Source organism: Panthera tigris, chromosome B1 (genome assembly GCF_018350195.1).
Source record: "Panthera tigris isolate Pti1 chromosome B1, P.tigris_Pti1_mat1.1, whole genome shotgun sequence".
Classification (NCBI taxonomy): domain Eukaryota; kingdom Metazoa; phylum Chordata; class Mammalia; order Carnivora; family Felidae; genus Panthera; species Panthera tigris.
Genome location: NC_056663.1, coordinates 1,630,278 through 1,654,845, shown reverse-complemented (window position 1 = coordinate 1,654,845; position 24,568 = coordinate 1,630,278). Strand labels below are relative to the sequence as shown.

General features: G+C 56.1%; 1 protein-coding gene across 12 annotated transcripts in view; it reads right to left on the bottom strand.

Moving 5' to 3' along the window:
• The window catches only part of DLGAP2 (DLG associated protein 2), a 783,073-nt gene that overhangs the window by 26,315 nt on the left and 732,190 nt on the right, over positions 1–24,568 (bottom strand). For 11 of the 12 annotated variants that reach the window (XM_042982841.1, XM_042982842.1, XM_042982840.1 and 8 more), the window contains 2 exons: positions 3,638–3,987; positions 2,636–2,677 (listed from right to left, as the gene is read on the bottom strand). In XM_042982841.1, coding sequence (XP_042838775.1) covers positions 2,636–2,677; positions 3,638–3,987 — 392 coding nt within the window. The remainder of the gene's footprint in view (positions 1–2,635; positions 2,678–3,637; positions 3,988–24,568) is intronic. The other variant, XM_042982836.1, reaches the window with a different exon arrangement.

The following is a 24,568-nucleotide window of genomic DNA, read 5'->3' as shown; positions in this document are numbered from 1 at the left end:
GTGCACAGTGAGTCTATGTGAACACACACGCACGAGCGTGCACACAGCACACGCACGAGCATGCTTGCACATGTGGGTGGGTATGAACACGTGTGAGTGTGCGTGTGAGGTGTGAGCCCACGGGTGCGCGCGTGTTGAGTGTGCATGCAGGTGTGTGCAGACACGTAAGCACAAGTGTACACAGGAGTGTGTGTGTGTGTGAGCGTCCAGGCACACACGTGTGAGCATGTGCATGTCGGGGAGTGTGAGCTGGACGGGAGGCGGCCCCCGTGTGCCCTGGCCCCGGTCTCCTGCACGTAGGGGTTTGTGGGAAGTCGGCTGACGAGCTGCTGTCTGAGCCCCGCTTCCCCAGGACCCAAGAGAAGGGTCCAGGCAGGCAGCCGGAACGGCCGTGGGCCGCGGCTCCGACGGCGCGTCTTTGGCGGCTAAACGCGGATCGCTTCCGCTCTGCCTTCAAGACCTGGCGCGCGGCTGGGCAGGCGCACGGGGGCCGTGTCTCCCTCGGGGACCTGTTCCACGCCCAAGAGAGAAACGTGATCTGCCGGCCTGCCTGCCGGGAGAGGCTCAGCGCAGCTCTGAGAGCAGATGGCGGGGTGGGGGGCTTGCGGGGACGTGCGGCGGCTCAGGCTGGCGAGGGAGAAGCCCGCGTCGGCGGGCAGACCCACGCTCGCTCGGCCGGACGTTTGAGTGGAGTAACGAGGGGCCCGCATCGCTGCCGCCGTCCCGTCCCACAACCCGGGGCTGCAGCAGACCGTCACTGCTCGCGCATCCGCCGGGACAGCTGAGGCAGGGGGCCTGCGCGTGAAGCCGAGCCGTGCTGCCCGCGGACAGGAGACACCTTGCGAGGACTCACAGACACAGACGCAGACGCACAAGCGAAGAAACCCCGTGGTGACGGGCCAATCACAGACACGAACAGAAAGGGACACGAAGGAGAGAGGCACGCGTCACCGTCCAGGGAGGGAGGGGGGGGCGGGGCTGGGGGCGGGGCGTCACGGTACCGCCCCCTCCCGCGGCTAAGGCTGCGGAAGGCCTGGCGTCCTTCCCCCAAACCCGCAGAAACGGCGGGAAGACGTCGTGCGCCGTGCGTCGTCTGGTGTCCTCGTGCAGACGAGAGCCCGCCGTGCTTGTGGGAGCGTGGTCGGCGGTCAGGCGGGCCTCCCCCCGGGAGCCGGGCCGAGCGTGTGCCACGCTAGCCTCCTTCCTCTACGGGCGACGGGGACAGACCGGGGCGGACCGTGCTCGTCCACGCGAGTCGCAGGAATCGGGCCCGGTGAGGCTCGCAGAGGGCACCGTGCGGCCCTTCCCTCGATTCTCCCGCAAGGCCCCCCCCCTCCGTCCTTGGACGCTCACGGCCGTGTACCCGGAGGCAGGTCCCGGGCCCCCGAGCCTCAGTCTCCCCGTCGGGAACTTGGGTGTGGTAACAACGGCTCCCGGGGGTGTGAGGTGAGAACGGGCCCGTACCGGGGCGCCGGGGGCACGGCGGCGTCGCGAGCTGCGCCTTCCCAGCCGGCCGGCCGGGCCCTCGGGGGTCTGTGGGGTCTTGCCCTCTGCTTAAGTGGCCCCCTCACCCCGTTTCCTGGTGCTTTGCTCTTTGAGTGAGCTGCCTACACTCCCAGCTGTCACTTCTTTGACCTATGTACGCTAAGACGGGTTTCTGTGACGACGTGTCCTCTTGGCTCCTCCGTTCTTTGGTCTGACAACTGCCAGGTTACAGGCTCACAGGATATTGTGCATTTTTTCTGCCACAAAACAGAGCTGAGTCCAGCACACGCGCGCACTCACACTGGTTCTCACGGACCACTCGGCCACCGTCACCCGCGCGCCACTTATCAATCCGACATTTACCGAGCACTTGCTATGTGCCAGGCGCTGTGCTAGGCGCTGGGGTGTGAAGAGGGGGAGGGGCAGCCCTCCCAGACACGCGCTCGGGGGGCGGCTGCAGCAAAGGCTTCTGGGAAGCGGTTTACGCGGGAACCGCGGGAAGCAGTGAGTGGTGGCAGCGGGAGGAAGAAGGACGTTCCCGCAGAAGGAAGGCGTGCTTGCGAGCAGCACAAAGGGCCACGGGGCAAGTAAAAGTGTGGGGGCTTCTGGGGGGGGGGGGTGAGGCGGAGGCGGGAGGGGGCACTGCCGAGCGGCCGGGTGACCGAACGCGACACGTGTTCCTGCTCTTAGCGGACAGTGTCAGAGGCCGACGTGCCCCTCCTTGTCCACGGCTGGCGTGGGCAGCCAGTCGGAAGCCGGTGGCAGGGGAGAAGGCCAGGGGGTGCGGGGGCGCCCGGGGGTGTGGAGTCAGCCTCCTTAACTCGGGGACCGCACACGTCTTCCCTGGAGACGTGACTTCAGAGCCAGGACGGCCAGGGACCCCGGAGCCCCACGTCCCACCGCTGGGGCCCCGGCAAGCCCGTCGACTGCCGCGTTACCGGCCCGGTTTGAGCCTCATCTTTGCCCTTGTCAGAGTGGCGTTAATTGCACGTCACTGGGGAGGCGGTCAGCGGGGAGCACCTAGCATAGCGCCTGGCATATAGAATCAGGACAGAGAGAGGTGACAGAGCGTTTGTATGAATAATCCAAAACAGGGGGAGAAAATAAAAATTCATGCGTACTTGGCTTTGGAGTATATCTTGGTACTTACATCTGACCTTGGGTATGGCTGATGTTCTGGGAATTCAGAATCCTAAACAAAACAATGAAGCCACAGTGTGGAGACCTGGTTCAGACGACCTAGTCGAGCGGGCGGTCTCCCCAGCCTGCTCTCCCGTGTCCCCGGGATGCCCGGCACGCGCGGCCCCCGGTCGGGGCTCCGTTCACCCTCTCCCTGGCGGCCAGGAAGTCCTGATTTTACAACTTCCAGCTGCACACAGGCTGAATGCAGGCGAGCCGCGCTGGCAGAATCTTGCCGTGCGGCAGAATCTTGTGGGGACAGTCGCCGAGGCAAGACAGGGTCGGCGTGAGGGTGACCTGTGCCCCTGAGTGAAAGGGGGCTCCTGGGTCCTCACCACGTGCCTCCCGCCCCCTGCCCGGAGACCGCGGCACCCTGTGCGGGCAGCGCCTCGGGATCTCGGGCGGGAATCGGGGCCTCGGGGTGCCGTGATCCCTCGGTGGTCTGAAACTACGGGCCTGGCTTTGCCTCCCCCACTACAGGCCCAGAGCGCCCCACGGCCGGCGCACAAGCGCCTTCTGGGGGCTGTGACCTGAGCAGCTGTGGGCTCGCCTCAGTCTTTGTTCCTTTTACCGTTTTATTCCCAATGCCCTTTCCCCCCACTTAAGTGTTTGGCCAAAAGACTGGAAGGCTTTCAAAACACCAGGGTCCACCAAAAATACCATCCTTCCGAAGCATCAAAATGAGCTGTCTGCACACTCTCTAAGCGGCCGGTGGCCCCTAGAAACTGCCCTGGGGGGTGGGGGGCCCAGGGTGGCAGGGGCGGGTGTGAGGCGGGGGCCCCAGCTGCCCCCGGGGGGGGGGGGGGCGCCCGGCTGCAGACTTGCAGGCTGCGGTGCGGACGAGCTGGGCCCGGCTCTCGCATCGGCGGCCTCAGAGGCCGCGCTCCCCGCCAGGGCCCCAGGGCGGCCGGGCGCCGTGTGTCAGTCTACGCTATTCGCAGAGCCCGCTGAGCGGGCGGCAGAGAGAGTCTACCTGGATCCCGATGGAGGAGCGCCGGCTCTTGAGGAAGTCTTCCGCCTTGGACACCAGGACGGCCTTGTCGCTGGTCCGCGTGGAGCCGCTCTGGCCCTCGGCAGCGAGGCGCTGGGCCGCGGCCGTCTCCAGGGCGAGGCTCATGGCCTTGTTGCTGTCCAGACTGTCCGTGGAGTTGTAGAGGCCGCGGCCATCCTGGGGCCACGGGGACGCCCTCTGGGCGCGGCTGTCCTGGTAGGCGTCCTGGGTGGACTCCGTGCTACTCTGCGCCGTCACCGAGATCAGGGGCTTGGACGTGGTGCGCGGGGGCACGGGCGGCGGGGTCTTCTTGTAATTCGCGTACGACACGGCTGCGAGGGAAATCAGAGTCCCATCAGCAGAAGCACCTTCCCCTCCCCCGCCCGGAAACCGGGTCCCGCGTCCGCCCCCCTACGACCCGCCGGGCCTTTCGGAACCCGTGGCCTAAGAAGTAGCGCAAACCGTGGGGGGAACCGCGTGCTCACCGAGTCCGCACAGATACACTCGTAACAGAGGAAAAGGGTGAAGCCCCCCCAAAATGCAACAATGGCGACCGGACTAAGGGAGTTCTGACTCAGCAGGACAGACGGCGAGCATCGTGGGCAATGCTCGTGTCTTCGCGCCCGGCTAAGGAGCACGACACGCTAAATTATGTCCAGATGAAGGAGGAATGTACTTGCAAAGAAAACCTGTGTACAGAAAAAAGGTTAGAAGCACAGAAAACCTTCGCCAGGTCATCACCGAGGGAAAGCGTGGTTGACCGTTCTCTCCTCCACTTCTGTGTTTGAGGAATGTTTGTGATGAGCAAGTTCTATTCTTCCAATGGACACGAATGTGATCTGAGAAGCTTGCTCCCTGTAAGGACATGCTTACTGGGAGTAAGCATAGACGTCGGTGGAGAAGGGACACCGGGATCCCAGATCAACCCCCGGCCCAAGCCTCGCTCGCGTGTGTGCCCCTCACCAGCCGCCCGTCTCCCCCTGTCCTTCACATCGGGCTTCTCCACCCCCAGCCACAGTCAATCCACCGAAGAATACAGACGTATCTGGACGTGGAGTTACACTAAATGTCTCTGAACTCATTAGACACCTTTGCCGGGCTCAGCGTGTTACTTATTTTTCAAGTGACGACGAACTAGTCCTTTTTCACACGAATGTGTTTTCCATTACAGCTGATGATTTTCCTTTTTTAATTAAAAAAGAAGTTTAATTTTTGAGAGACAGAGACAGAGTATGAGCAGGGGAGGGGCAGAGAGAGCTGGAGACACAGAATCTGAAGCGGGCTCCAGACTCTAAGCTGTCAGCACGGAGCCTGACATGGGGCTCGAACCCACGAACCCTGAGACCATGACCTGAGCTGAAGTCGGACGCTCAACCGACTGAGCCACCCAGGCACCCTGATGATTCTTCTTTATGTGGAAAGAAGAGCCCACAGGAGTGCTTTTGAAACAGACTCCTTCACCACAGTGCAGTGCAAAAACGCACGCACGCGGTCCACAGGCAGGTGAGGGCTGCTGTGTGCCCGGCCGCATGTGCATGGGAGCATCTCCTGGGGAGCACTTGGCATCCCCCCCCAGGGGGGAGAAGACTGGGCAAGTTTCACCTACGATTTTCAGAAGCTGTCCCGAGTCACCGTCCTGCTGCGGCACTTAGGAGCACAGGATTTCCCCTGTTCTGTTCCTGAGGATTTCAATGCCCTTCCCTGTTCCCTATCCTCTCCCCCAATTACTGCTTCATCTGTGTTAATGGGTTTTCCTAATAAATAAAACCTCAGATGTCATTCCAAATAAAAGTCGGCAAATGACAAAATAAAGCGAGTTTGTCACGTCAGGATGATCTGAGTTTAAAGGCATCAAAACTGCACGTGAAAATTTATGAAACGGACACATTTTTAAACGAATGCATCAAAAGAGACTCTGGAAGGCAGGAAACAGATGGAGGGAGACAGTTTTTGGAAACACAGGCTTTGAACTCTGTCTACACAGAGGAGCATCTAAAATCACCTTTCTTATTTTAACGATTTCCCCCCTGATGTGGATCAAGCTCTAAAGGAAGATTATCGAACACGGACCATGCTCGAGGTGTTATTCTAGGAGATTCAGACACGCACGCAGTATGGTTCCTGAGCTCAAACACAAACTGCTTGACGTGTTGAATATAAGGGTGCGGGCCTCGGGGGTGGAGGCTGTTGGTGCCTTCTCTGCGCCGCTGGGCACCGTTCCCTGTCCCGGGACATCCCTCTCATCTCGTGTCCTGGGGTCACCTCTGCCGAACCCCTGCCTTCCCCGGAGGGCTTGGACATCCTCCTCCGGGAGTGTCCCGCCCTTGCTGTCAAAGTGGCTGAAGTGGCTAGGTTGGTGGCAGAGGGCTCGGTCTCCATCGGATCTCAGGGAGTCACAAGGGCGCTCGCCCCTGCACCTACCCACTGACGTGTGGTGGGTCTGCTTGGGTCTCTGCCTGTGAGACGCTCACTGCAGCCGCCTGCCCTCTCCCGCCCTCCCTGTTCCTTCTCTTCCTCTCTGGCTCCCACACCTTCCCTGTCACTAAACTTCAGAGGCCACCAAGCCCTTGCTCTGCTGGACTTTACCTCCTTCCCCGCTCACCAGCCGCCTCTCAGCCCCACGCTCCTGAACCCTGCGCGGCTCCCTCTCGGGTCTGTAGGGATCCACAGGAGGGTGTCTATGGGACTCACCGCAGATCAGCGGGCAGGTATCTGCCGAGGGCACCGTGGGCCACGGTGGGGCTGCTGCCGGGGAAATCCACAGAAGTGGGCCCGCTGGCCCCACGGGCCACGGTGTTCAACCTCAGAGCCGCTAGGAAGCCCCTCCCCCCGGCCCCCGCCCCCAGCTCCGGCCCCGGCCTGCAGCCTCAGCGGAACCCTCTGTGTGCGGGTACCCTCGCCTTGGCTGGCCCTCCCCCCGCTTCCTGGCCACCCTCTTTAGAGGCTTCTGCAACAGGTGGTCGGCGACAGATGCCTGGGTTCGGACCCCAGTGCAGCCTGCTAGCGGCCGGTGGGACATTCGGCAACAGCAATTTTAACAAAATCTCGCGCATCTGCCAAGTGGGGATAAAGCAGCCCCCGTGCTATGATTTGTTTCGAGGATAAAATGTGTGAGCACACTGATGGCACCTGGACCGGCCTGCGCCCATGTGTGCTGGCTGCAGTCCTTTGCTGTGTCCCGTCCCTCCTCTGTCCCACAGTGTCTGCCTCCTCCCGGAGCCAGCCCGTGCCCCACCCTTCTCCGTCCTGACCTTCCTCGACCTAAACTTTTGTTCTTGATCCTTAAACAGCCCACTTGAAAGGGTCCATCTCCCCTTGGGAGATCACATCCAGCCTTTGTCTATACCGTGTCCTCCTGTGTCGCTGCACCTCCCCGCCCCCTCACCTGCACCATCTCCACCCCCCTCACCTGCACCTTCCCCACCCACCGCCCCCCTCACTGCTTCAAGGGCCTCCAAGGACAGCATGCAAAGGCCCACTTTCAAGTCCCCAAGCCTGTGACTGTGTTGAGCCCCATTTCCCCTCTCACATTTACTGTTGGATGACTTCATCCTATGTCTCCAACACGGCGACACATCCCCTTCCGGGCTTCAACTGTTGCCCCTGACTGGCCCCAAAGTCACACCCTCCTGTGCTGCAGTTCCCATTATGGACGGGGACAGCTTCTGGTCTGCGGCCCAGTTCTCTCAGACTCAGCACTCAGCTCTTTCTGTGGCTCGTCTGGCGCAAGGGCACCCCTTGGGTTTGTCCTCCAGACGGGACAGTGATCCTCCCTGGCCCCAAGCCAGTCTCGTGCAAGCTTCCTCACTGACGTCTGTGAACGGACTCTGGTCTGCTCCCCTGGCTTCGCGCCCGTGCTCCTGAGTCCTGAGTGCCCCATCCTTCCTCCTCGTGGCTGTTGCTGGCCTCAGTGATCACCACCCTCTCCAGCCCATCAGTCCTCTGGATCACACGTGGATGCTCCACAGACATCGCTGCAGGTGCCCCATGTGGCGCCTGTCTCTCTCAGGCTCTCGCCTCCTTCCTTTTATTTCCATCTTGTGTCTCATACGGGAGGCCTTCCCTGGGCCTCTCCTGACTCTCAGGCCCAGGAAATCTCCGTCTCAGCCATCCTGGCCCCAGGCCTACATCCATGGCAGCATTTCTTTGGGCGAGTGGTAGATACCAGACTCTGAACTTGTTCGTTCCGGGGAGACGTGTGGTACCTGTGATGCCCGGGGCCATGGCTGGCACATAACTGGGGCTGGATGAGCTTATGGAAGAATCCTGTAGCTTTAGGACATGGCCATGGTCTCTGGGGAGAAGACATGGCTGAGGTCCTGGGAACTGTGGGGTCCCTCCCCCATCACCCCCATCATCAAACTATGTGGTTTCAGAACAGGTGAACTTCTGTAACAAGTGAAATGAAAACTGCGGAAGACCCACCTTCTTCACGAAGCTTATTTTTGGCGATGGAAAAACAAGCTACGGACATGTTTGTGCTTCTCAAACATTAACACAGAGGAAAATAACTTCTGCCGTCGATAAACTTAATTTACACGTACCGTACAGGTGCACGGAGGGGAAACACCAGTGGGTTCTGAGAGGAGCAAGGCCCCAGGGCACAGAGAGGCTTGGCCGGAAATCACTTTGAACATCTGGAGGGAGTTAAGCTGTGAGATGCAGAATCTCTAAAGCTGTGTCGGGTCGGAAATCCCTGCTGACCCCGCTGACCCAGGAGGAGGCATGAGGGGGCCTGAGAGTCAGGGGTGTGAGGGAGGGAAGAGCAGGCAGGACTCCTCCCGCCCAAGGAGCACGGGGTATGAGGACTGCCTGCGCTCACAGGGCAATCAGCGGGCAGCATTTGGGAGAAGGGCTCCAGGAAGCGGTCCTGGGGCAGGTTTTTAGCACAAAGGCAAAAGGGCGGAGGTCTGAGTGGGCAGAAAGGGAAGACACTAGTGAATACACTGGCATTCGGGGTGGACCCCAGGCCCGGGGGAAACGGAGAGTCAGAGCAGCTGGACAGCACCCTCAGCAGACGTCTCCACGGGGCTGAGTCCATTTTCTACCTGATGCTGTGGGCGGACGCAGGGCTCAGATGGGACCCGGTCAGATCTGCTGACGGCCAAGGCCCCTGCAGGGAGACCCTGGGGGAGCCCGGCCACCAGGCCTCGGCAGCTGACGCTTGCTCCGGTCTCTGACGGATCACAGCTCGCTCTGGAGGCCGGCGGCACCCACTCTCCTCGGGAGAGTGTGCCGTCCTATGTCAGCGAGCCGCTCCACTCTGGCAGCCACAGGGCCCTGGACCAGGGGTACAGATGCATCAGTCCAGGGGAGGCTGGAGAGGGGCCAGGCTGTGCTTGTCTATCCGTCTGAGCGGAACCGAGGTGCAGCGGAAACGTGCAGAGGCGGGCGCCTCGCCCTGTTCTCGGTTCCATCCATCACCGCGCGTTCAGCCGCGGCCACCTGGCAGTGCTCCGCACGGACCACAGGTGCATGATGAGCAAGGGCCGTGCCCTGAGGATTCAGATTTGGGGACTCTCAGGTCCCCACGTTAGACACTTCCGTGTGTTAGCCAGGGCGCTCCGCTGGGGCGGCCTGGCCTCCGCTCTCTGCCAGGGACGTGCTTGATGGTGTCACAACTGGGTGGGCACCGGAGGCCTGCTGGCATGTAGCAGGCAGAGGCCAGAAGAGCCGCCCCCCCCCCCCCCCCAGCTGGGAATGCCATGGTGCTGGGGCTGCAAGTCATCTCCTGCTTCCCAGCGGGTCTCCTGTGCTCGTCCGTGAGATGAAGGGACGCGCCTGTGGGTGGCTCATCAGGCGAGAGCTCGTCATTTCCTTCTACTTGGTTACCCGTGGTGGCAATCCCGCTTCTTCCCAACCTGGATGAGGATTCAGAGTGCACTCCTTGGCCTTGAGGAATTGAGGCGGCCCAGTTAAACATCGGTTTCTCACGAAGCTTCTCTTACTACTACTTCATAATGTTGACGTCTCAGGGTACTAAGTGCGGTGTATACACACGAATAAGAGAACTGAGCGGGTGAGAGCGTGAGGAAGGCTCGCCGACGGACTATTTCGTGTGACAACACGGACACTGGGTCATTGCTTCCGCGCTGACCCACCCGGCATCGTCCACCTTCTGCAAGGAGAGTCTGTAATGCCCTGTCCCCAGACTGCACGGGGCCGGCAGAAGGTAAGCACGGCCCCTGGGGCTCTGCGTGACACTCAAAGCACACAGGTGGCTGTGCTGTGGCTGACCGAAGAATTGTCCTGACCTGGCGGTAGTGGGGGTGACGATGAAGGACAACAGAGAAACACAGGACTGTGGTTAACAGGCGACGTCGGCTGTGACACAGGCACACTTGTCCTCGCCACGCTGGCAGGAGCTGGAAGGTGCTCAAGAAATCCCCAAACTGGCCACATTCTGCTGCCGTGTCCATCTCGTGGCGCTCAAGGACCGTGACACCCCGGGGCCACGTTCTGCTGCCGTGTCCATCTCGTGGCACTCAGGGACCGTGACACCCCGGGGCCACGTTCTGCTGCCGTGTCCATCTCGTGGCGCTCAAGGACCGTGACACCCCGGGGCCACGTTCTGCTGCCGTGTCCATCTCGTGGCACTCAAGGACCGTGACACCCCGGGGCCACGTTCTGCTGCCGTGTCCATCTCGTGGCGCTCAAGGACCGTGACACCCTGGGGTCAGGCACAGCGGAAAGATCCACCCAGGACGTGGGAGCACAGCCACTCCTGGAACCCACTTCCAGCCTGGCCGCTAAATGGTCACAGTCATCCTCAGACACGTCCCTAACCCTACCCCCAGATGACGAGTCTCCCAAACGTATTGAGCGCCATTTGGCAAACCAACTGGACCTCCCGTGTGGGTGGCCTGTAAATAAAAACAAAATTCCGGAGTGTTTTAACGTATGTCCGCGACCACAGGAAAACCTCACGTTGCACCTTCCCACCTCATGATGCTACAGGGGATGATACGAATTCTCGAACGGGTTTCTGTGTAAAGGAGCGCAGGTGAGCAACACGCTTCGTTGAGACGCTGGCTAAGGCTGGGCAGTTCTTCCCAGCCTGCATAAGGACCGTGGGCTGCACGCAAGAGCGACTTTCTCTGGGTGGCCAGAGAGAGTTTATGCTGTCTTCACGCTGTGTCGTGTGCCCGCACGCGGTTTGAACGGCCGCTGCGGCGGAGGCGTGGTTCAGCGCCATCAGCGCGGCATGTGCGGAGCAGCGGACCGCAGAGCCAGCTCGCTGGCCGCCGGAGAGGCTCCGGATCAGCTTCGGCGAGTCACATTCTGAGCGTGTCTGGGAGACTCGCGTTCCTCCGCTCGTCAGCACAGCCGACTACCGGGGTGTTCGTTAGGGCTGCTCTCGTCTCCTAGTAAACACTGCAGGAAGTATGTCCAATCTGACGCTTTTCCTGTTGCTTAAAACAAATCGACTGCTTCCAATATAATCACGCATTTTCCCTGTCAGGCCACCGAGTTAATTGTGTAACAACAGAGTCAGCTTGAGGTGTTCTATGGATGCTGGGCCCAAGGACACCCCGAAAGCTGGGCCGGGGCAGGGGGTGCAGAGACCTTGCAGTTCCTCCTGTGTGGGCACCGAGGTCCCATGCATTCCAGGCATCGTTTGAGCAGCCATACTGTCAGATCCAAGGTTCCAGTGAACACTGAGCTTGAGCCTGAGACTCTGGCGCCTTCCGTGCTCACCATCAAATTGAAGGGAAGGGCAAAAAGACCACAGTCGGCACCAGAGCCTCGCGGAAGCCTGAGGACAGACTGACCCCGGGGTGACAGGGAGGGCTTTCCGGAGGAGATGGGCTTGGGTGGGGTCTTGGCGGAAGGACAGAGCGGGCCACGTGGGAAAGGCACAGCAGGTGCGCCCCGAGGGTGCGCGTTCCCCTGCGTGGACTCTCAGTGCTCGATACCAGAAGCCGTGTGGAGTGGAATCAGAATCAGTGGGTCAGGAACTACCGATAAAACTGCTCTCATTTAAAAGGTACTCTACGGGGGTGGGGTCCCCAGGGGAAAATGGGTGATGGGCACTGAGGAGGACACTTGATGGGACGAGCACTGGGTGTTGTACGTAAGCGACGAGTCCCGGGAATCTATTCTGTCTATGCTGTATGTTAGCCAACTTGACAATAAATTATGCTAAAAAATAAATAAATAAAAGGTACTCTACGGTTTACTGTGGCTCTCCCCAGAGGTCTGGAGGCTCTCACTCAGGGGACAAATTGACTAATTACATGAGTTTTCTAGGGATACTATCTTGTTCCTTTTTAAGTGTCAGAGTTTTCTTCGAATTATTTATTTCCAGGGGAAAATATCAAATGGCCATTCTACTGTTCTTTCTTCCCCCAAATGGAAAAAAAAAATGTGCTTTAACCTTCATACACTTGCCTTGATACACTTTAGTATTTTAGTATCTTGACGTAGTAATGCGGTCCTGGCCGGTGATGCTCATAGCTGGGTACCCTAAACTCGCGGTGGCCGAGCAGTTACAGAATCTTGGGACTCATAGACGAGGACACACCGGCATCTCTCCCACCAAGATTTCTGCAAAGGGAAATTCCGTTTCTAGCTTCCGTTCCGGTCTACTAGAGCTGAACTAACTCTTCCTTGCTTCCGACATACAGTTGGGTAACCGTGTGATCTTGGACAAGTTAAATTCTCTCGGCCTCAGCCTGCTCATCTGTGAAAGGGACTACTCAGGATGTCTCCTTTTGTGCTGCTGTGGGGATGGAAACACACAGAAGGCACGTGCAGACGAAAGCGGCCAGCAAGGGCAGCCGTTGTGGCGTCCGTGCTCAGCGGACAGAAACAAGTGCGAACAGCCACCGCGAACTGGGTGCCATCCCTGCTTCTCTGCAGATTGTTACCAAGTGTCCATACGGATATTCAGGAGATCTGACCGGGGGTGTGCGCCCGCGACCAGCCCCAGCTGGGGGAGGGGGCTGCAGCAACACCACGCTGAGCACTTCACTTCTCATGCAGGCTTCTGGAAACCTCGCCAGGTAGGCGGCATTTGTATTCCCATCTCCCAGGTGAGAACACAGAGGTTCCAATGGGTTGAATCACTTCCCCGAGGTGAGCCAGGCAGCCGGTGGCAGAACTGGGAGAGAAGTCCCCCTCCAGTTACTGGCGGTAATGAGCCTTTTTTCTTTCTCGGACCACGTACAGAGCTGTCTGATTTCTCACGGCTTGATCTGATTTTATTCCTCCACAGTGCACGGAAGCCCACCGGCATCCTTGCCTGTCGCAAAGGGGACTGGGAGAATCATTTATTGTTTCAGCGAGAATTTCCTCTTAATTTAGTTCCAAATTTTCGAAAAAAAAAAAATCAAAATATGTTTGGCATCGGAAACATTGTAGATTGTCTTCCCACTCTGTGATGCAGATTGTTTGGAGGGACTGTTAACTAATGGGATTAAGACCCAGACAGAGGAAATTAATTGTAATTATCTCTCAATTCTTCAAGTGATGGAAACCAGTGAAAACTATTTTTGGGAAGAAGGCCTCTTGTATTTTCTTCATCGCCTAATGAGAGATTTCCGTGGTTCACGGGAAGTTCGGAGGGGACGCCGAGAACGTTAGAGCGTCCACGTCACAATAGCATGGGAGCACAGCCATGCGAGGTTGTTTCTGCCCTCCGGCCAGTCACCCTTCTGGCAGAGCACGCAGGTGTGGCCTCCTATTCAGAACTGAGCACGGGAAAGTCTCGTTCCCTGGTCTAGCTGAGTAACAGTGGTGTTTAATGACTGTCCCGTCTCAGCACCGACCGGCCATCTGGATAGAGGGAGATGATGCTGTCACTCTGCTGGCACGTGATTTGCGGTCACAGGGCTGGGACAGCAGGTGCCACTGCCGGCCGAGAGACCCAAGCCCAGCCAGCTCAGACCACAGCGTTCTTTGCTGCTTGAGTGTGAATAGGAAAAAAAAATCCTTGAACGCATATGAAGAGATTTCTGTTTGTACAGTTTTTGTGGAAATAGCTCACATTTGGTAAACTTTTACTAAGCCTACACAGTATTATTATTTTTGATGTGGATCACTGTGTTTAATCTTCCTGAAGTCCTAGGAAGTGGGAACGGGTTGGCAGCTCTCAGCCCCACAGATAGTCAGTGGATCCCTGCGGCCTCGCTGCTGGAGTCTGTGAGCGGCCATAGCGAGGGGGGCGTCTGCCATCCTCTGGGACATGCTCCGCGAAAGTGCCCATGGTGACTGCCCGCCAGAAGATCACTTCCCTCAGGACATCTAGGATGGTTACCGGAGGGCCCGGGGAAGGTTCTGGGGGAATAATTCAGGATCTGAGGAACCCACACCCCCACGCAGAAGAGACACATGCGCTGGTGGGACGTTGTTAAGCCCCTGAAAATACTTATACTTGTCCACGTGATTCCTTTCTAAGGGCCCCATGAGAAACCCACCACAGACTTAATAGAAATAAATGGTACTTAATGTTTTGAGAGTAACAAATACTGTATAAATTAATATCATATGAGGAAACAGATTTAGAAATACACATAAAAACTCGCAGGCACCCAGATATCAGACTTATTATCACATGTTAGTATGGAAGTCAATGAGATTTGCATTTTAAGGCATAAGATAGGCCTTTCGTGTGCATTTTCAAAGTCCCTACAGCCTCTCCCAGTGGTTCTATACCCATATGCGTGTTCTCCCAGAGGGTCCTGAATGGGAAGTTTAGTATTCAGAACAGTAAGTTGCTTTTATATTCCTGGTTAATTGAATGCTTTTTAATTTTATAAGTTAAAAATTACCTATCAGTCGTGAGCTTTTGGTAAATAAAACTGCAGTACATACAATATTTTAGGTAAATAAAGTAATATTGAGACAGAATTTTTTAAAAACGGAAGTAAATCAGTGTTTTCATTGCTACATCGATCTGATCTAGCGACAAAGATTTGTTGGTACCTACGATCTTGTGGGCTAGAACTGTGTGTCCTAAATGGTGTGTCGCAGTGAGAATTAGAAGCTTGGAAATATCGTCGAAGATTTAAAATGATCATCGGATCATGTTACTTTACCGTCAAGAATTACAATAAATAAAGAAACAATCTTAGCCACTCAAGAAAAACATTCAATTATTCAGCTGGATAGTCTGGGGATAACAATTGACTCCGTTCCGTGTGTGGGAATACACAATTAGAATATACTCACCGGAGCTAATAATTATTAATTATGGGCATTGTTACCTATCATTTTCTATATGTATGTCAGGCAAACCTTAAATACAACTGAAAACTGAAAATTTAATTTAGCAATAAATTCTGCTGAATTCTCTGCCAACAGAGAAAGGTTTCCAAACAACCACAGAAGATTTATTTAAATATAAGTGACCAAGTAAGAATTTTGAAATGAAAATGAAATGATTACTTAACTTAATATCTTAAGGTATCTGAAGACCTGACTACTGTATTCTTTTAAAAAACTGAGTTCAGGCATGATGTCCTTTTGTGTTTAAAAGCCTGTCATGGATTGATTTCTTTCACCACGTGCATAACACTCTGAAAATCTGTGGTTGTTGTTCAAGTGGCTTCCTAAGTATAGGGAGAGAGGTCACTATATATGTTTTCTAATCCAATCACCCGGTTAGTTGGGTTTTGCTCATGTCCCAGAGATCAGGTGAGTTGGTGAGAGTCACCCCCAGACGCGGGGGGCCAGGGAAGGAGGCTGCCCTGAAGTGCCTCCCCTCCCGAGTGCACCGTGCCAACACAGGCCTCTGTGCCACGCAGAAGAGGCTAACCACCTGATTTAATATGGAAGGAGTCATGCACATAATTTCGGTAAAATTCCATTAAATGCAAGTAGTGAGGCCTGATGGAGATTGCCTCGGGTGGACTTGTTCTTCCTGCTTAGAGGTGAATAAATGAGGCGTGTAAAAATGTACTTTCCCAGATACGTTTGGGGTTGAGTTAACCTCATTTGGAAACCCTTTCAAAAGGGACTGCCCAGAGCCCTGGGTGTAAACGGCGGTTAGCAGGGAGGAGAAGGCAGCGGCTGCGGTGCTGACCCTGGCAGGTGGGGGGGGGGGGGGCGTGCCCACCACACCTGTGTCCGCAGACTCCTGGCTTCCCTCTCGGGCGGCCACATGAGAAAGGCTGCGTGCCAGCCTGCTGCGTCCAACAGCACAGCCACTAGCCACTTTTAAGTGACCTAACTTCTTAGGGCGCCTGAGTGCCTCAGTCAGTTAAGCATCTGACTTCGGCTCAGGTCATGATCTCAAGGTGCCTGAGTTCAAGCCCCTTGTTGGGCTCTGTGCTGTCAGCTCGGTTACCGGACCCTGCCCCAGACGGCACAGCTTCGGGACATGCACACTGGGCTAGAAGATTTTCGTCCCGCAAAACGAACACGTGAGTACGCGTGCAGCCATCTGTTCAACAGATGACTTGAAGCAAACGAAATCAGCCATCAAGATGTGACCTTAGGTCTTCAAAGTGTTGGCTTAGCAAATCTCTGGAAGGAGAATCTGGGGAAAACACCTTCCCGTTGAGGTCCGCTCACGAAGGACATGCCCTACACTGTGGTGTGGCTGCTGAGTCATCTCAAATGTGGATACATCGTGACTCCAAACACATGCCTACTGATCCACCCACACCTGGCGTCCCCCACACCGTTTCCGAATGCAAGCCAGGCAGGCCATTTGCAAGCCAAAAAGGAAATTTAGAAATTAGCTTTCTATCGTGTAAAGCACAAATGCGTAATCAAGATGAAGTATATCCCACACGGCAAGCAGCACCGGTCTGTCCGAACGTAATAGCCACACTTAAACTCACCGCCCTCCGTTAATTAGAGCTTCAAAGATAACAGCATAAAAAGAATCACAGCAATCAAGTCCACGAATGTCTAAATGAGAGTCTGGATGTTGGAGAAACTAAACTTTGAAGGCAAAAGATTCAACATAAAAGATGAAAGCTATTTTGACACTTTAATTAACGCCAGTCTCCAAACATAAGTGTAAATCAAGCAGGACGCAGAAGCCATATCCACACCCACAGACAGCGGTTTCCCTGAAGTTACCAAAATGATGTGGGCCGCCCGAGTTCTGGGGCAACGTTGATGGGCTGGCAGCGAAGACATCTATTTCAAAAGTGTTAATTGGCAAGAAATTATAGTCTAACCAGCACTTAACGTCTCGTAGACAGGAACATAGCGATGACAGCCGTGTCACCGTCCAAGGCACTTCCTGTGTTCGTTTTAAATATTTAAAATTCACATTACATAATGAGAACTTGGATTTTCCGCAGAAAATGTGTGTGTATTCATTTCCACTTGGGACGTTTAACTGGGAAAGCCGTCTACATTAAAGTCGCACCGGCACGACATTTTTACTGTAAAAATTTGGAGAGCGGGGAAAGATTCTCAGACGGCGTTTTGTTTGACAGTGAAATTGTGGGTTTTCACACCTGCACGTGGAAACAATGGTGTGTGGCTGACGGCCTACCTCAGTTAATATACCCAGAGGCGCTGCTGTCTCTGTTCAAGGAAAAGAAAACGACCTTCCATGAAAAAGTTACTAAACCGATAAGGCAAATGCCATCTGCAAGCGTAAAAATAATACATGACTTGTGACTTGCTCACACTTGTGGGTGCTCAGTGAACACGTGCTAAACACTGCCCGCTTCCCCCCAGAACGGTTCGGTAAGAAAGTCGGAAGGCCCCCACTGCATAGGTAGGGGTGACATACTCACAACCTCAAGGTGACTGTAAGGAAATACGGTCATCCATCCTGAAACACAGGCCAGGCCTCGACAAGTGCCTTCTGCGCGCGTCTCGTTGACAGTGAACGGTCAGGTGGCCGATGTCGGCCGTGCCAATAAACCAGAGCTCCCCGGCCAGGGGAGCTTCTTTGTGAGCTTCCCAGCCGCTGAAATCCATCGGCAGCATTGGTGTGAGCTAGCCGAGCACGCACGGCGCGTGCGGCCAGACAGCTGGCGGGGCACGGGGCACTGAGGGGGATGGTGAGCTCTGTCGCCTGAGCCGGACCTCTGTCCGGCGGCTCTGTCGGGGGGAACAGAGTCCGGGGGCTCTGTTCTGGCACCGCCGTCAGGAGCCCAGGGGCTTCAGGGCGTCCCAGTCGCCCGACAGACTCACAGACCCGGTGCAAGGAACACGGACGGTGCAAACACGAGGTTGTGTGCAAGCCGGTCAATGAAATGCCTGCTCCAAATCGACCCTGGTAACGGTGCCCTGGAGAGCACAACGGAGGGGCGCCTGGCACAGCCATCTGGCGTCCTCCACGGCCCCGCGGCGAAGGCACATGGAGAGAAAGGCCGGCATGGAAACTGCCAGAGGCGTCGTCAGGGAGCACGGCCTCCAGACGAGGGCACGGAAGGGAAGGTGTGCAGGGGCCCGAGTGGCGAGGTGCTGAGCTTTCCGGAAACTGCTCCCAACACTTCCTCCGTTGGCCGGCTGACTCCCGTCCCTGTGTCCCCCTCGTGTGTTATCCTTCACTGAGGAGAATGACCTGACCTTGCCTTCTGGAACTGGAGAAACAGTGATGCGATTCTGGGGTGAACCCCAGAGACGTCCTCCAGGGGAACCCAGGCAGGGGGCTTCCGTCACGACTGTGTCCCTGACGTGGACGCGTCACCTGCAACACGCCAGCTGTCAGGACACTACAGAACAGACTGTGTCCCCCCGTCCCTGCTCTCCTGGTGGCTGTGCTCTCCCAGGGGCGGGGGTGATACGCCGAACCAAAGCAACATTACAAATATACATTAGATTCTCAGGTCACAGACATGACGTCTCCGGACGGGCTCCAAGTGCAACTTCATTAACATGTTGGAAAACACCACACTGTGTGTAAAACCTGGCCTACTTTTCTGCCTAAACTTAGCGTGCAGTTTAATAGTCCATTAGCACCAGGTGAGTGCAATTATTAAAAAAAAATGAGAAGCGCAAACGTCTCTAAATTCCACACCTGCCTGTTAATGAATGCAAGGCTAGAAACAAGACCACCTTAATTCTCGAAGGAGGAGGGGAGATGAGCGGGCTAATGGGGCCGGACAAAACACAGCCCCCCGGCCCCGGAGGAGGCCTTGTCAGGGAGGCCAGGCTCCCCAAGCGGCCTGTCAATGCTGTCCTGCACCAGGTGAGGGGCCGATTGAGCGTGAAAACCAAGCTCTCCCGCAGCCTGACAGCCCCCGAGAGAAGCAGACACCCCCCATACTCTCCCCCTGGGGGCCGTGCATCTGTTCGCAGTGAAGAGGGACAGCAGGGCCACCTGTGGAGCCCCCGGAGGCCGGGGCCCCGGGCTGGAGAGGGACAGCTGTGCAGACCACGTTCACGAGGAACTGTGTCCCGCCTGCCACGTGCTGTGGTTCCTGCTGCTTCCACCTTCTGGGCAAGCGTCCCAGCTGGGGCTTCCTGGTCTACACTGTCCCCAGGGCTCTGCCTCTCTGGGGAGGCACTGGAGTCCTGAATGGTGGCCCGGGGGAGCTGGGTTCCCTGACCCAGGGCTTGAGCCGGGCTGAAACTGCCGTTCACACAACACCGAGGGTTCTGGCTCCACTGATGTGGCCACACTCCTCTCTTGTGGACCAGGGGATGCCCGTGAAGATGTGCCACACGAGGCTAACGGGCTCCAAGAGTCTCAGCCACATGCTGGTGCCCTAGGCTCCCGGCCCTTCTGAGAGGGCAGAGGTTGGGGATTCGAGTGTCTGCAGAGTCTGATGACCTTCGTAACCCAGAACGGAGACCTCGGGCTGTACACTGGAGATCGTGAATGCCTTTCCACGTTAGCACCGTTCCCCCAAATACCGGCCTCGTGATCCCGAAGTCATGCTGAGTGCGGATTTTCCCGCTGGGCATGCGCGTCTGAAGCAGCAGTATCAGTCCCAACATCTGTACGTCCGCCTGCACCTCTGCAGACGGAGACTCCCTGAGGATCTCTCGAAAGCACACAGTATCTGCCCCTTGCACAGCCCCAGATGCCAAAGTACCTCATCTTTTTTTAGTGCCATTTGCCAGAAGGTAGGTCTTTTAGGAGTACCCTTCCAGAGACAACCAAATCTGAGGGTGCAAGAAGGAGCAGGAGGGAGCAGGTTCCTGTGTCCTCACAGTTAGGATCTAAGATCCAAGCTCGTGCCGCAAATCTTCAGAGAAGCATTCGACTCTTCTATGAATCATAGAACCTTTTGAGATCACTTAATGTTTATCACGAGCAAGGACTGAATGCTGTGCAGCCAGTGTTGGTGGCGAAGTTCCGAACACGATCATTATCCTTCCGTCTGCCCACGAGTCTGGAGTACCTAGCTCTGCTTCACCTTCTGTCTCCTTGCACTGCACGAAGCACCTCTCCGGTATGTTGCACAAGTTAGACACGAGGTAAATACTTGTGGCTTTGATTCAGCTGCTGGTGTGACTGATCGGACGGAAGCCAGCGAACGGCCTCCTGGAACCGGTACGCTGGCCAAGAAAGCGCCAGGTCTCCAGTATAGACGGAGACAGTTTCCAGACGACCTGAACACCGGAGATGGAACCCTCTGGGTCTTCTCCGTGTGCGGTTGCTGCTGGGGCCGTCAGCGGCCCTGTAGGTGCCCACGCCAGCACGGGGCTTCCCCTTGATCCGCTGATGAGTCTTTTCCTGCTTAGGTGTCTTCCTTACACTCCTGAGAGCACCTGATCCGATCGATCACTTCAAACCTCCTTATCTCTTTCCTCCGCAGCATCCAAAACACCACAATGGAGCAACAGAGGCATAAATATTCCCCAGGATCAATCCTGGGCCTTTCCAGCCCTTCTGTTCATCACTGATGTTTAAGAAGCGCAGCCTGGTCCTAGATCCTCATGGCTGTGTCAGGAGGAAATACGGCAATATGATGAAATATTGTAAAGGGGAATGCTTTACGCACGGGGGCATGTTTCCTGTCTTCCGTTTGACGACTTCCTCACCACGTGTATCCACAGAGGCACAAATCTCACGATCCAGGTCCTTACGCCTAAACCCAGTTCACCGTGTGTGTGTGTCTGTGTGTGTGCAGCACTCTACATTTTCAGCGTCTGAACAACAGTTCACAGAGTAAGCTCAAAAATAATCCACCTCATTCAACCTTTCCTCCAAACTGGGGACCATTAAAAAGAGCAAACATACCCTGTGTGGCCTGATCCCACTACTAGAAATAGGTGATAGGCAGCTAACACTCGCAGAGTTTTCAATGGCTCTGGAATCTTCCTGAAGGCAAAAGGAAGTTAGTGATGGAATTTTTTCTTCACTTAGAAAAATTTTTTGACATATGTGTGTTTCCCTTTTGGCCATCTGGGACTTTAGAGAAAGGTGGTTCCCTCAGATTCAGTTCACATGCCTGAGTAATTCTTATTGTGCAGGGTCACAGGCAGTGTTCTGTAGTTAGGGGGCCATGGAGGGCCCGTTCTCAGAGGCGTCAGATGTCGTCTGAGGAAGGAGTCACCAGCACGGCTGCCCATCCTGGAGAGGCCTCTGCTTAGGCCTGCTCTGCACAGTAATCTTTAGGGTATAACTTGCTTGTCTCTGTCCTACAGTCCTTCCCACCACAAACCAGCTCCAGGGTTCCACTTCTTGGGGGTTTTGCTGGGGGAAGCCAGCTCCAGGGTAACCTTGGCCTGATTTCTGTGACAGCCTCGATTCAACAGGGAGAGTGCCTGGGGGTCTGGGTGGCGAGGCACGAGAGCAGAGGCTCGGAGGAGGGCAGTGGGAGCCGGGGAGAGGCCCCCGTGGGCCTCTGGGCAGCCGCAGTCCTGACGAGGCCCCGTGAAATCCACGAGACTCGAGGGGCCCCCTCTGCAGGGACGCGGGGATCTTGGTCAGCTGGCACCGGGATCCCAAGGGCCTTGCTGCCTTGTGGGAGCCGTGCCATTGTTTCGGCCCCGGGCTCACCCCAAAATGACGGAGGCTGTGTTTCTTGGTGTGTCGGGCACGAGGGTGAGGCGCTCAGAACTGGGTTGGATTTATTTAAGAAAATAAATGACCGTATTACTCCTTGCACGTCTGTGTGGTAGATGGTCGAATCATATGTCACACAGACCATCTAGAGGATGTGTGGGTGCCTGTCAACTGGGGCTGCCCACAGAAGCAGATCTAAAAGAAACAGACCCATCTAGATGTTGGAGATAATAGCCAAGTACATGGGGGGAGGGCTTAAATATTGAATTTAAAATATTAAGTCAGTGCAAACTGTTCATGTAAATGGATTTAAATATTTTATAAGCTGTAGATTCTTAAGTCCATTATTTATGCATTCAGCAAATATCCATGGAGTCCTGGGCCGTGTGGGGTAGATGAGGAGATTGGGGGGCCCTAAATTCACCTGGACAGTCTCCCCAACGGCCTCCAGCACAGGCGTAGCCTTCGGTCAGTCCTGGGAAGTACATTAACTAAAGATAAATGATGGCCTGTAAACTGAGTTTGTGACTGCTTCGGGCAGGATGTCCCAGCTCGTCAGTACCAGTGCTGTTGGAAATAATAATGGGATTTGTGGTTGCCAGCTGGTGTCATTGGAGCTGCTGGGTTGAGCCGGAGACGCCTCTGTGACCAGCTCACCGTGACAGACCCCCGCCACGAGCAAAGCGTGGGCTTCCCATGCCACGGTGCTTTGCTGCCACACTGGGGGTGATATGACACCTGGGACGAGGCATGTCCTGTGGGACCAGCAGTGTCGGGGGGAAGAAACCCACCCCTGGGACTCCTTAGGGTCCATGTTGTTACCCTGGTGTTGGGTGTGACACAGCCGAGGGAAAAGCTATCCCGCGAGGGTAATCTGTGTGAGTCCGACAAACCCCTCCAGCCATGGAACGTGCAGGGTGATTCTCGTGTGATGCATGCAAGCCCTTCTACGTGTGGACCCTGTTCTGGATGTTTTCAACAGCACGTCTGCCCACTCCTAACAGGTGCCTGCTCTCATAGCCCCTACGTTTCAGTAGCGGAAGACAATACACAAACAAAAAGCTCTGATAGCAATTGTCTACAAGAAAACCAACGACTACACATATGGAAAACTGAGCATATCTGGCCTCGCTGCTGTGGGGAGAGACACCCCACCGTGACGCCTGGCGGCCAGAGCGCGTCACACCCACTGTGACGCGTGGTGGCCAGAGCAGGGCGCCCGACCTTCCCGCGAGCTCTGACCCCTCAGCAGCGCAGTGCCCACTGACTCCTTCTCAAGATAACGTTTTAACCCCAGAACATAAAATGCAGAGGATTAAAAGGCCTACGCGGAAATACAGTCGTCAGAGTTACCGAACCTTTGCGGTAACGTGCGCATCGGTGCAGTAACGAGAGTGGCGTCAGGACTAACAACTGCTGGGATTTCAAAGCCTGATGAACGCAAAGGATGTGTTGAGACGGCGCCGAGAACTGAGGGTTGTCGCCGTCTGAGTCCCGTGCTGACCAAGTCACGGGGAGGTGGGTGTGTTGTGCGTAACCGAGGGGACTCCTCCAGTCAGAGGTTACTAAAGACAGAGACCCGCTATTTAACCCACCTACGTTCACGCAGCCTCGAGTCTTGAATGTATTAGGGACGCTTCGGGCCCTGGCCTCCACGTGGGACATCAGCTCCGGAGCAAGTGGCCGCCGACAGAGCGACAGGGTGCAGCCGCCTTCCTCCTCCCAGTGTGGACGCATCCGGGAGAGTGCGACGGATGCTGCGTCCCTGGGACCGCACGCCTTTAACCCCGCAGACCTCTGCAGCCCCGGCCGCCCGCACCGGGCGAGCCCCACAAGCCGAGGCTGTGTGCCTTCTGAGCGTCGGGTCACTTCTGAAGCTTGACCTCTCTCTCCCTTCCCTGCGGGCTCATCCAGCACTCACCCCTGCTTCTCCTTTTTAAACTGGAGCTTCGTGTGCCTTCTGGCTCCCTCTGCCTCTGACAGGCCTGGCTGACTAGCCCCCTCGCGTGGCACACAGTCCTGGTGGCCGGGACCCGATCTCAGGCCCCGGTGTGCGCAGCCAGGCGGGATTTCCTTGGCTGCCTGGTGCCCACGGCCGCGGGGAGAGTGTGGGCTCTGGAAGGTAGCAAACATCCGCGCCCCGTCCGAGCCTCGGCCAGACTTTCCCACGGGGAGCCCGTCGTCCTGGCGGCCAGCTCCCTGCAGCCGTGTAACACCTGTCACCTGGATATTTCTGAAATTAATGGGGTTTTTAACACTTTTGGATACCTGTTTATGTCACAAATGTAGCTTTTGGACATCCGTGACACCTTTCACTTTATTTTTTATTTCATTTTTTACAGTCTATTTATTTATTTTGAGAGAGAGTGAGAGGGAGAGAGACAATCCCTGTGCTGTCAGCACAGAGCCCCACTCGGGGCTCGATCCCATGAACCAAGATCACGACCTGAGCCAATATCAAGGGTCGGACACTTAACTGACATAGCTACCCGGGCTCCCTGACATCTTTCATTTTAACGAACCCTCCCCTGTCCCCAGCCATGAGGACAACAGTTTCTGATTTAGCTTTTTAACTAGTAGTTAGTTAAACTACTAGTAGTCTGAGCTAGTAGTCTGACCGTTTTAACTAGGGAGCCGCAGAAGTACGTTGGGAGCCCACCGTATGGTCTGGGGCTGTGTGAGAAAAAGAACCACAAAGGGAGGTCCATGTACGTTCACCCAGAGATTTGGCGTAAGGAGCCGGCTCACGCAGTATGGGGGCTGACCAGACCCAGGGTGTGCAGGGAGAGTCAGCACGCTGGCGCCCCGGGAGAGTGGATGCTGCACTGGCCCGAAGCTGGGGGGCCAGAGACCCGGCAACAGTTCACGTATCAGTCCAAGTTTCCAGGGAGCAAAAAAAGCTGATTCCCCAATTTGAAGACAGGCAGGCAGGAGGAATTCTCTCCTACTCATGGGCCGGTCAGCTTTTCGTTCTAGACAGGCCTTCAACGGATTGGATGTGGCCCACCCGGAGGGCCCTCTGCTTTCTCCGTCTACCG